We start from the raw sequence: 11,254 nt of genomic DNA on the forward strand, positions 1-11,254 counted from the left end.
AGGAGTTTGAAAATCTATCAAACTTCATCTTCACCATAATTAGGAGAGATGGGCGAGAGTATCTCTATTTTACAGATGAGAAAAACTGAGGCCCAGTGAGGGACAGTAACTTGTTTAAGGCCACACAGCAAGTAGCAAAAGCACAAAAACCCAGACTTTCAGACTCAAATCCTGTGTTCTCTCCCACCGCCCTCTAGTTACTGCCAAAGGTAGGGGAGCTGTGGGAGAGAAGGTTGGAATGAGACCCATGGGACCAGAATGAGCAGCGATTTGAATGTGGGGTGGAGGAATTTGGGGGAACTCAGAAGACTCCTGCGCGGACCTGAATGTTAAGGAGATCTTCATAGTTAGGGAGATCATCCTTGTGCAGAGGCACCTGGAGAGGCAGGCCCCAGGGGAGGCTGTGACAATAACAGTCTAGTTCTGGAATGTGAAAACATGACTTGGTGTGGGGTAAGGAGGACCCAGAAGACCAGGTGAAGCGAAGGGGAAAGGAGGATGAAAAAGACTTCACCGGGGCTGCGGTTGGAATTAGGACGAGAGAAAGCTGATGGGGACAGTGTGGAAAGGGGAGGCCAGGAGTTCTGTTTGTATGTGTGTCAATCTGTGGATAGGGTTGTAGGGGCGTCCAGGAGTCAGCCAGGGCTTGGGTTTGGCGGTCACCTGCCCAGAGAGGATGGCTGGAATTACAGAGGGTGAGTATTTGGATTCAGAGAGGGGAAAGGGCCAGCCCTGAATTACTAAGAAAAACCTAAGGAAGGCTCTATGTGTTCTGCTTAGCATCACAGGGAATGTGTGATACATCGTAGAATGAGTTTCATCAAGAGCAGTTACAATAAAATTTTGAGGTACTTGAACAGGGTTTAGGTTTATTTAATTGATTTGGCACCCCCAATCATGATAAGCAGATTCTTCTTAGAGGCTTCGAGATAAAATAGAATCTCTAAAGTTAAAAAAATAATGTCAAAGAACACTTCAAAGATATAAATGACAATTTCATTGGTAAATCCTAACATTGGGGAATTTCTCCTAAGCAAAAAATCGATGTGTACGAAGATTTAGCTACACAGTGTTGTTTGCATTATGAAAAAATGGAAATAACCTAAATGTCCTAAAATAGGGGAGTAATTGGGTGAATTTTTATTTATCCTAATGATAGAATCATATGTACACATTACAAAATGATATTGCAGAAGTACATTTCACGACGTGGAGAGATGCTCATCACATATACACATACAGATGATTATCTGCGAGCTAATATAAAATGCTTGTTTTAAAGCACCTTTTACAGTCTCTTGTTGCCTTTACAGGGTCATTTTCTCAGACCACATGAAATTTAAACTTCCTCTCCCTAATCTCATTCTGAATTTTTCCAGTGGCGATGTCAGGTTCTTAGGGACAGGACACGCATCCATTTGCTTCACAGAGAACAGGCTTCACAACTTGGGAGCCACTTGTTTCCGCTCTTCTTCCTGAGAAGGACTCATCTGTCACTTAAAGCACACCAACCCTTCCCCTTCCAGTCCCTCAGGACGTTCCATTTTGCTTAACACCTAGCGAGGCTCATTCCTTGCAGTTCCTCCCTCTTCTGCCTCTCCCAGCTCCTGCACCCACCACCAGAATTGGCCTAACCCATCCATTTCTTCTGTGGGAAGGAGGCAGTGGAGTGACTAGCAGGTGGAACGCTACATCAATGTGTCTGTTTATAGCCTGCATCCTTGCCACTGGGTCCTGCTGTGGAGGGAGAGCTAGGATGAAGGGCCTGACACAACCAGCTCTACCACGAAGAGCAATTGACTTCTGAGTCAGCAGCTTTGGGGAGGTGAAGGAAGGAGTCCACTGGGGCAGAGTTCTGGATGAAAAAGGAATGCCCAGCCTCTAGGAGTAAAGGTGAGGCAGGGTCTAGTTGTAAGCACAAGAGTTAATTAGTCCCTGGGACAAGGGCTCCCCAACCCTTTGCCTAGGTTCATGGCCTTGGCCAGTCCTAAGAAATTCTCCTATGCTGCCCAGAACCTCTCTGGGCCAAGCCCTGAGTACCCCGAGACAACACGAATGCTGACACTGTGGAGCTCCCATGCAAGGGCCAGGTGAGGCTGCGGAGGTGGCCTTAAGGCAGGAGTGCTAGGAGGGACCCCCTCCCCCAACACCCCACCCCACCCCCACCCCCACTCAGCAGTCCTGGCTTCTCTGAAACCTTTCCTTTCCCTTTCCCTAATGCCAGTTGTGGGGCAGTCCCAAGAACGCAGACGGTGTCTCCCTGCTCACTATAAGACTGGCAGGGGACCTCACAAACCACGCAGCATGGGGCAAGGGGCTTTACAGATATCATCTCTCTGTCACTAAACCAGCGAGGTAGGACTATTATTTTGTAGTTGAGGAAACTGAGGTCCGGAATCCCTTGGCAGGCTGCACCAGCAGCTGCCAGGCTAGGACTTCCTCTCGCTCGGCATCACCAGGCAGCACTCTCAAGCAGGACAGGCTTTTCTTTAACTTCCTCAGAGCAGGTGAGTGGCCTGGAGGTGGGCCACCCCTCAAGAAGGGGGCATTGTTGAGGGCTGAAACCCTCCCTTTTTGACATCCCATTAGCAGGCTTGAGGACCCAGCCAGCATTTCGGGAATTCAATCCTGGTGTCCACTCTGAAGAGGGCGGCAGGTGCCCGGGTGACCCCCTCACCTGCGCTCAGGAGATAGACGTCTTCACCCTCCTGAGAGGAGGGTGAGAAGATGGCCAACAGGAGCTAGCAGGCTGGGAGAACGCGGAGCGGGGAGTAACTGCGGGCCAGGGACATTCGGCTTTCCAGGACAGCCTATCTCAGGGGCGAGCTGGGGTGGGGGTGGAGTGGGAGCTAGCGGGGCGGGCCCGCGGTCGCCCCGGGGCGGCGGCGCCGGGCCGGAGGGGGTGGGGAAGAGCTGCCGCCCTGTACTTCCCCTTCGCCTCTAGCTCTACAACAGCCTGATTTCCCCGAAATGATGGGGCGGTGCCGGCCAATAGGCGCCCTCGCGGCTCTTTAGGAGGCGGGGCCGCGCCTGGCTGGGGAATCCCGCTAAGTGTTTAGATCGCTGGCCGGCGCCGCTGCCCCGGCAGAGCGCGCCACTCCTTCGTCGAGGCAGGACGTGTGCCGGAGCAGAGGCCGAGCAGAGCCCCGCCAAGGCCAGCCGTGCCCAGCGGCCCCGTGACCCGGGCATCCTCTTCCTTCTTCCCGCTCTTACCCGGGATCGCGCTCGCCGCGCCGGGACCCTAGTGCACAGCCGCCGGTTCGCGCCTGCTGCAGAGGTGAGCCCGCCTTCGCCGCGGGGGGGACCGGTGGCGTCGAACAAAGGCCTGCGGGGCACAAGGAAGTGGGGGCCGAAAACCCCAGGCGGGAGAGTCGTGGGCGCGCGGCGTTGCCTGGGCCCCGCGCGGGCTCGGGAGGGCGCTGGTGGAGCGGCGAGCTGCAGCGCGGGGAGGGCGGGCCGCGGCGTGGACCGCCCACTGGTGGAGGTTGCCGGCGCCCGGGAGCTTTCTCAGATCTGTGTGCGTGAAGCCACCGGGGGCCTCTGGCTAGCGGGGTAGGTTGGTTGCGCGCATCCACAAGTGGAGGTGCGGTGGACTGGAGTGTACGTCCGCGCGTGGGGTCCCGATGCTCCCCGCGGCGGTCCCAGCTCGGCTCCCAGGCCCCAGGTTTCAGGCTGTCTATGCAGGTGGCAGGGACTGGCGCTTGTTGCCCTGAGTGGCTGGAGGAACTGCTGGAGCTGCGGGAGGAGGCGCCACAGGTGTTCCTTCCGAGCGCGCCGGAGCCAGGCCGGAAGGGTTAGCGTCCCAGCCTCCGCACTGTGGGTGTCAGGGAGGCGTTAGAGTAGGTGGGGGTTGGGGAAGGATATCCAGGGTGCAAGGTGACTGCTTGCCCATTAGGGAAGGTGCGCAGCTCGGGACAACAACTCAAGTAGGGAAATTTCTTGGCATTAAGCAAAAGACGCCCGTCCCCTCCCAAAGGATTTTTATTTTGGGAGAAAAGTTCTGGTATTAAGATATCTGTGTATTTTGACCTATTTTCCTGCACATAAGTCCTGCAGCCATCACTTGCATGCATGTCTCCTCCCAAGACTGTCTAGAGATGAGGGAAGGGGCAGAAGTGTTTTTGCCCAAGATGCTGAAAAGATTTGGAGGGCAGTTTTATTTCAGTGAAAACCTCCTACCCCCGCAATTGTAGTACCTGGTACTTGGTCTGAGGGCAGGGGAGGGTAACTGAATGACATGGGGTGGGGCAGGGTAGTGCCCAGGGGCTGCTCAACAAACTCCAAACAGGAGCCTTCTGTCGTCTCTTTACAGCCAACATGCCCCTCACTCGGATGCGCATGCGACCGTGGCTAGAGATGCAGATTAATTCCAACCAAATCCCAGGACTGATCTGGATTAATAAAGTGAGTGTAACTCTTTGGGTTTTTCTGCCACATTTTAACCCATGTTCTTTGGGGGACCAAAGCTTCAGATGCAACTCAAAAAGGGAAGTGATAGGGTAGAGGCAGATGTGTTTCCCAGTGGGTCCTGCACGCAGGGAGTGTGCACGGTCCAGCCCTGGGCTCCACTTGTCCATTGTCTGCCTTCCTCCCTTCACAAAGCATGGACAGGGCACCCACCTGAGGTCACTGACAGCTTCCAGCAGCTAGACTCTCCCAGCATCTGCAGAGCTGGAGTTCTAGTCTCTCCTGACAGAGACTTCTACAGACACACGCGGCATCCTACAGGGCTCCAGTCAGACAGAGAGGAGGCAGAGAAGTGGGCACTGCTGACAGGAAGGTGACCCTTGGCTCAACAGGGACCCAAGAATTAACCTTGCATTAGTGGCCCAGGCCCAAAAACTCCTTGCTGGTGCGTGAAAGGCAACACAGACCCTGCCGACTTAGTAATAACAGTACTTATAATAATAGCCACTGCTTACTGTACACTCCTCACAAGTGAGTGTGGCACTGTGTATGCCAAGTATGTTACTTACTTGTGTCATTTAATCCCCAAAATAGCCCGGTGAGGTAGAGCCTATTAATATCTCCATTTTCAGATAAGGAAACTGAGGCACTGAGAGGTAGATAATGGCTTTGATGCCAAGATTTAAACCTGAGCAGGCTGACTCAGAAATCCATACTGTTAACCACCAATAATGAGAACAATGAGGCCTTACTCTTTATATTTGTCACTGTGTTTTCTTATTTCACAGGAGAGAAAACAGTAAGGGACAAAGAGGTACAGTGACAGTGCCAAGGTCACACAGGTAGTCAGCATCCAAGTCCGGCCACAGGCTCCTTCAGGTGTATGGCCAGGACCCCCTGTGTCCTGAGCAGCCTCCTCTAATGGACAGAGTTCTCATTTCCATGTTGGTGCCGACAAGCCGGAGAAGCATCCCAGGGTGCACTGTATGGGTTCCAGCACATCTGTGACAGGCAGAGTGGGGGTCTCTGCTAAGCTGATGGTGCCACAGCTTATTAGAACCCAGAGCCCCTTCTGAGCCATCCAGAGCGATACAGTAGCCTATTTAAGCCAATCTCAGGATGGGCCAACCCAAGGCAGCTGTCAGGGTGAAAAGAGGAAGTGAGCCTTTTCCCAGACCTGGGGGGCTGGGCAGATTTAGGCCAAAAGCCTGTGGTCTCTGAGCTAACACAGCCTTGTGTGCGTGTGTTTGTGCTGTTCAGGAGGAGATGATCTTCCAGATTCCATGGAAGCATGCTGCCAAGCATGGCTGGGACATCAACAAGGATGCCTGCCTGTTCCGGAGCTGGGCCATTCACACAGGTGTGTGACTCCAGCCCAGGAAGAGCCAGGGAGGGAACATGGGGAGGCCCCTCTGTTAACACAGAGGCTCTTCCCTGGGATCTCTGAGCTCCCTGAGATGGTGCACAGAATTCGGGGGTGGGCAGGGGCAGACCTGTATTTCTGGGGAGAGGAGCCGTCCTTTCAGCAAGTTCTCGAAGGAATTTGTGAAGCCGAAACCTTAGAGAATGTGGCTTCAGGGAGTTTGGCTAAAGTTCTCCCTGGCAAAAGCAGCTGTGAGCCAGGACGCTAAAAGAGACCCAGGCCTTCCTTTTTCCTAACGTTGACCAAGGTCCTTGGCCCAAGACCCATCTGGCTGGTGGCCTCCTTTCATCCTTGAGGGATGGGGCTCTTGGCCTATCTCAGACCAGTCAACCCACCTATCAGTAACTGTTCTTTGATGCCTACTCTGTGTTTGGAAATATCGGATAAGCCCCAGTCCCTACCCTCTGGCTGCTAACAGCCCAAGCAGGGAGACTGGGCATGGTCCAGAACAAAGAGCACTTTGGGGTATGTGGGCCCTCTAGTGCTTCCGCCTGGGCCCTTCAGTGAGGCCTGCTGGATGGATGGATTTGAGTTAAGCTTGGGCATTGAGAAGTCCCAGGGCCCAGGGCTTACAGACTGTCTGTCACCCAGGAATACCTGCTGGTTTGACCAGTGAGGATCTCTGGCAGCCCGAGAGCTTAGGAATACCTTTGCCTTCCACCTCCCAGGGCAGGAGGCAGCTAGGGATCCCCACCTATGGCCCTGACGATCCTCTTCACTCTCTTGCCCACTAGGCCGATACAAAGCAGGGGAAAAAGAGCCAGATCCCAAGACATGGAAGGCCAACTTCCGCTGTGCCATGAACTCCTTGCCGGACATCGAAGAGGTGAAGGACCAAAGCAGGAACAAAGGCAGCTCAGCTGTGCGGGTGTACCGGATGCTCCCACCCCTCACCAAAAACCAGAGGAAAGGTATCCAAGGGCTCTGGGTCCTCAGGAAACCTTCAGAGAGGGAGGGAACGGGGGGGAGTGGGAGGCCAACTGGGGCTGGCATGCCTGTACCAAGACTGACAGCCTATCTGCCCCACAGAGAGAAAGTCCAAGCCCAGCCGAGATGCTAAGAGCAAGGCCAAGAGGAAGGTGAGTATGGCCCTAGGCAGCTGGCCTTTGGTCCCCATGAGTCAGGGTGGGCAAGGGAAGAAGCGCCACAGCAGTGTGGCCTGAGCTGCTTTCTCCCTCTGCAGTCATGTGGGGACTCCAGCCCCGATACCTTCTCCGATGGCCTCAGCAGCTCCACCCTGCCTGATGACCACAGCAGCTACACAGCTCAGGGCTACATGGGGCAGGACATGGAGGTTGACAGAGCCCTTACTCCAGGTGAGATTGGCAGGGACTACACAGGTCGGGAAGATGGCTCTTTCTCTTGGGTCTAGGAGGCATTGTGCTTTTGGGTGGTGGCCTGTTGGAGCAGGCTACCGGGTCGGGGGTGCTGGGTGTCTTGCAAACTAAGAAAGCACACAGTTCTGACCTGTGATTTCTGCTGTCCTGAAGCACTGTCACCATGCGCCGTCAGTAGCACTCTTCCCGACTGGCGCATCCCAGTGGAAATTGTGCCGGATAGCACCAGTGACCTGTACAACTTCCAGGTGTCGCCCATGCCCTCCACCTCTGAAGGTTTGTGCTTCTGGAGTCTGGCCAGCCTGCCTGCCTAGTTGGTCCTGGGAGGGTTTTCCTGAGGGAGAAAAGATGCTCAGAACTCCCATCTGGCATTGAGCTGACTGGCGGGCTAGAGAGAAGAGAAAGGAGGTAGGGGCTGTATTTTGGTCTATGGTTGCTGATTCTCCCAGCTCCTCTGCAGCCCAGTCTCCAAGGGTGAGGAAGGAAGCAAGGGGGCGGGAAGAGGTGTGGCTTCAGAGCTTGGGAGGCTGAGTCACCAGGACAGTGTCCTGTTCTGGACTCTCCATGGCAGGCAGATGTCCACTGGGAAGCGCACGTGCGCGCGCGCGTGTGGATGTGTGCGTGCGTGCAGGGACGGGGACCTGATGGGGCTGGAACCACAGGATGAGCCTGGCTGACTGCCAACAAAAATGGATGGGAAGGGGTACCTGCTCAGTGAACTGGGGGCCCAACCTCTCTGTTCTTCCCAATCTACAGCCACAACAGATGAGGATGAGGAAGGAAAATTACCTGAGGACATTATGAAGGTAAAGCCCTTTCCTCCCTGGGCACTCTTTTGAAGTGGCTGCTGCTCAGTGAGGAGAGAGAGCACCCAGTGAGAGCTTCCAAATCGGAGGGTAGGCAGCTACTGCTGTGACCTGGCTGCTTGCATAGTCTTCCAAGTGCCACATCTATGTGGCCGGGGACCACTGCCCTCCTTGGCTGGTGGGAAAGGCACTGTGGAAGTGAGAATAGGAGGGAGGCCTGATTTCCACCAGACTGTCCTGAAACAGGCCCCGGGGCCTCAGAGAGCTCTGAGTCAGCCACCATCAGGACCATGTCCCTGGCCTGCGTCCTCCGCCCCAACATGCCCCAGCCCTGCTAGTCTGGGAAATGCACATCAGGTTTCAATAATCAGCCTTTGGGATCTGTAATATGGTGGCTTTTTTTTTTTTTTTAAAGCAAATTATCCTCTAGGGTTTTGCTTTTCGGCTTTAGTTTTAAAAGTGAATACAAAAAATTTTTGCAGTAGTTTGCAGGCTCTGTTCCTTCAGTACAGAAAAGGGAGACATAGGCATAGTTCCTTATTTCTAGGTTTTCTAGTCATCTTTCTTGACTTATTTTGCTAACCATTGTTTAAGCTGCATTCCCAGCTGGTGTGCCCTTACCCAGTTCAGAGGGAAGTCTTGGAGATTTGGTGCCGGGGGTGGGTATGAGAATGTGGGTCCAGGTCAGACCCTCAAGTCCCAGGCCCCTGTCCTATCTGAAAATGTGAAAACGGCCGAGAGTGGGATCCTGGCTAGAAAGCTTTGGCTCATTGAAGGCAGGGCCTCAGGGTGAGTGTACACTGGAAATGAGCTAATGGCTTTATGCTCCTCTGTCCCCAAGCTCTTAGAACAGGAGCAGTCGGAATGGCAGCCAACAAGTGTGGATGGGAAGGGGTACCTGCTCAATGAACCTGGGGCCCAACCCACTTCTGTCTATGGAGACTTCAGCTGCAAGGAGGAGTCAGAAGTTGACAGCTTTGGGGGTAAGAGGCCCCTGGATCCATATGGTTTCTCAGAAAAGGGAGAAACATTGGGGTAGGGGACGGGGGCGCTTAGGGGCAGGGCCAGGGAGCAGCAGAGAGAGGTAAAGCATCCTTGTTCAACTGATCTGGGTACAGACAGCTTGTCAAGTGGCTGCTGCTCTCATGACTTCAAGCTTGCCTCAAGATAAGGGGAGTTGCTGCTGTGTCTGGCCTTCAGGGATGGGAGTGAGGGGATAACACACCAGCTCCCACCTGCCATCCTCACATAACCTTCTTCACATCTTCTAGGGGATATCGGGCTGAGCCTACAGCGTGTCTTTACAGACCTGAAGAACATGGACACCAGCTGGCTGGACAGCCTGCTGCCCCCAGTCAGGCTGCCCTCCATCCAGGCCATTCCTTGTGCACCGTAGCTGGGCCCCCAGCCTCCTTTTGCTCTCCTAGGCGAGCAGGACCTGGCTTCATGGTGGCTGTGATGCAGAGAAGCAGGACTCCTGTGGGCCCCTTGACATGCAAAGTGTGACCCCACTGCTGAGTGGGGATGGGGCTGCCCTCCTTGGGACAGTGGCTTATCAGGGCCTATCAGGCCAGGATCTGGGCTCACCCTGTGGGGTAAAGCTGGCCCTGCCTCCTGGGAAGATGGGCTTCTGAGACTGGTGTCAGGTGGAGATCTCAGACAGGAGTCAGTCCTCCAGCTTTTCCCGCTGAGCCCAACTGCCTGGAGAGGGCCTCATCACTGAGCTGGCCTGAGGGAACAGACCGGTGACCTCAGAAAAGCACAGCACCAACCCCAGGGCTGGCTCTGCACTAAGAGACAATTGCACTAAGTGAATATATTTCCAAAGAACTGCCTCCCTTCCCAAATGAGCCCTGGGACTGTTCCAAAGCCAGTGAAATGTGAAGGAAAAATGGGGCCCTGTGGGACAGTGTTCCCTCAGCCTCAGGAACTTTGCCCTGCTCCCTGCTTGGGCTGAGGGGCGAATGGGGCTCGGGGAAAACATGGCACTTTTTCTTGTGGATCTCACCACGTTTCTAATCGGAGGTGTACACTAAGTTTTCCATGAGCCTTCGCATTTATTTATACAGTGCCTTGCCCTGCGCCCACCTGTCCCCTCAGGCAGGCCTCGGCAGCCCTCAGCAGGCCCAGGGAGGGAAGGAAGTGTGAGTGCCCTGGTGTGACTTTTAAAATTGGAAAAGGCCCTAACTACGAAGTCATATATGACCATATATGTACATGTGTAAATATGTACACTTGTCTTTTTATAAAAGTTAATTGTTCTAAAGGGTGTGGCCTTTTATTTAGAGATAAATTGAAGCTAATTTTACTTTCTATAGAGACTTTCTGATGAACTCATTCTTGGCATCCTGGCTGAGCTTGATGGGTAAACAGTGACGTGCATCTATTACAAAATCCTTTCAATAATGTTCACAGAGAAGATGGCAGGATGAGGGCACAGTCATGGCACAGGGACGTGCTCATGTAAATATAGTCACATGCCCTTGGCTTGGTAGCCAGGACTATGAGTTTAATTTGGACTCCTGGGGCCTGGGGAGTATTAGGCTTTGAGTTCTTCCCTGGAATGTGCCATCAACTGTATGTCCTGTTGAACTCGAATGCACGTGTACTCAGGTGCTACTCTGGAAAGTTAGCAAGTGGTCCAGCACAGTCGTGGACAATCAGAACAGACACCAGCTCAAAAGAGGCCTGACGCCTGCTGTGCTGGGCATTACTTGCTGTCCAATTTCTGCAGAGATGGAAATGTCCTCTCTCTCTGCTGCCCAATACAGTAGGCTGTCACATGTGCTCATTGAGCACTTTGAACGTGGCCAGTGCCGTAGAGGAACCGAGTTTTAAATTTAATTAGTTAAAATTTAAATAGTCACATGACCAGTGTCTACCGCATTGGACGGTACAGGTAAATACTAGATTGGGGGCAGATCTGAGGGGGAGGGACTGGGGTGGCTAGAGAACACGTGGGACGAGCTTGGGGCTATTTACCTGCCAGTTCAAGAGTATTTTACTATTTTGACAGCCAACAGTAACTATTGCTGCTGAATACCAGCCCTGCACTGTACTGTGAAACAGGTCCATGCACGAGTGTGTTAGGAAAACCTTGGGTGACCTTACATGAAGCAGGTTTCCCTCCATATCTTTTCCGGGTTCTGGCTGAGCTAATGCACACCGAATCTCTGTGAAGAGATCTCTGCCTACATTTGACCACAAGAGTTTCTGAAAACCACCAGTTGGGAACCACTGATAGGTGGCAAAGCCCGCTTCAGATAAGGCCCAAGTCACAG

At 53.6% G+C, this 11,254-nt stretch overlaps 1 protein-coding gene across 3 annotated transcripts; it reads left to right on the forward strand.

The window, feature by feature from the left end:
* The first annotated feature begins 2,914 nt into the window (after positions 1-2,914).
* On the forward strand, positions 2,915-10,234 carry IRF1 (interferon regulatory factor 1). Of its 3 annotated transcripts, none has more exons than XM_019642182.1 (10): positions 2,915-3,277; positions 4,313-4,404; positions 5,668-5,767; positions 6,565-6,741; positions 6,860-6,909; positions 7,014-7,146; positions 7,321-7,443; positions 7,924-7,973; positions 8,815-8,956; positions 9,245-10,234. In XM_019642182.1, the coding sequence occupies exons 2-10, from the start codon at positions 4,318-4,320 to the stop codon at positions 9,367-9,369; spliced, it is 987 nt and encodes a 328-aa protein (XP_019497727.1). In that variant the 5' UTR covers positions 2,915-3,277; positions 4,313-4,317; the 3' UTR covers positions 9,370-10,234. The 3 variants fall into 3 exon arrangements, with proteins under 3 accessions (XP_019497727.1, XP_019497728.1, XP_019497726.1); XM_019642183.1 differs by lacking the exon at positions 2,915-3,277 and adding an exon at positions 3,392-3,552; XM_019642181.1 differs by lacking the exon at positions 2,915-3,277 and adding an exon at positions 3,598-3,793.
* Positions 10,235-11,254: the final 1,020 nt, after the last annotated feature.

The sequence above is a fragment of the Hipposideros armiger genome, unplaced genomic scaffold (genome assembly GCF_001890085.2).
Source record: "Hipposideros armiger isolate ML-2016 unplaced genomic scaffold, ASM189008v1 scaffold_66, whole genome shotgun sequence".
In the NCBI taxonomy this organism is placed as follows: Eukaryota; Metazoa; Chordata; class Mammalia; order Chiroptera; family Hipposideridae; genus Hipposideros; species Hipposideros armiger.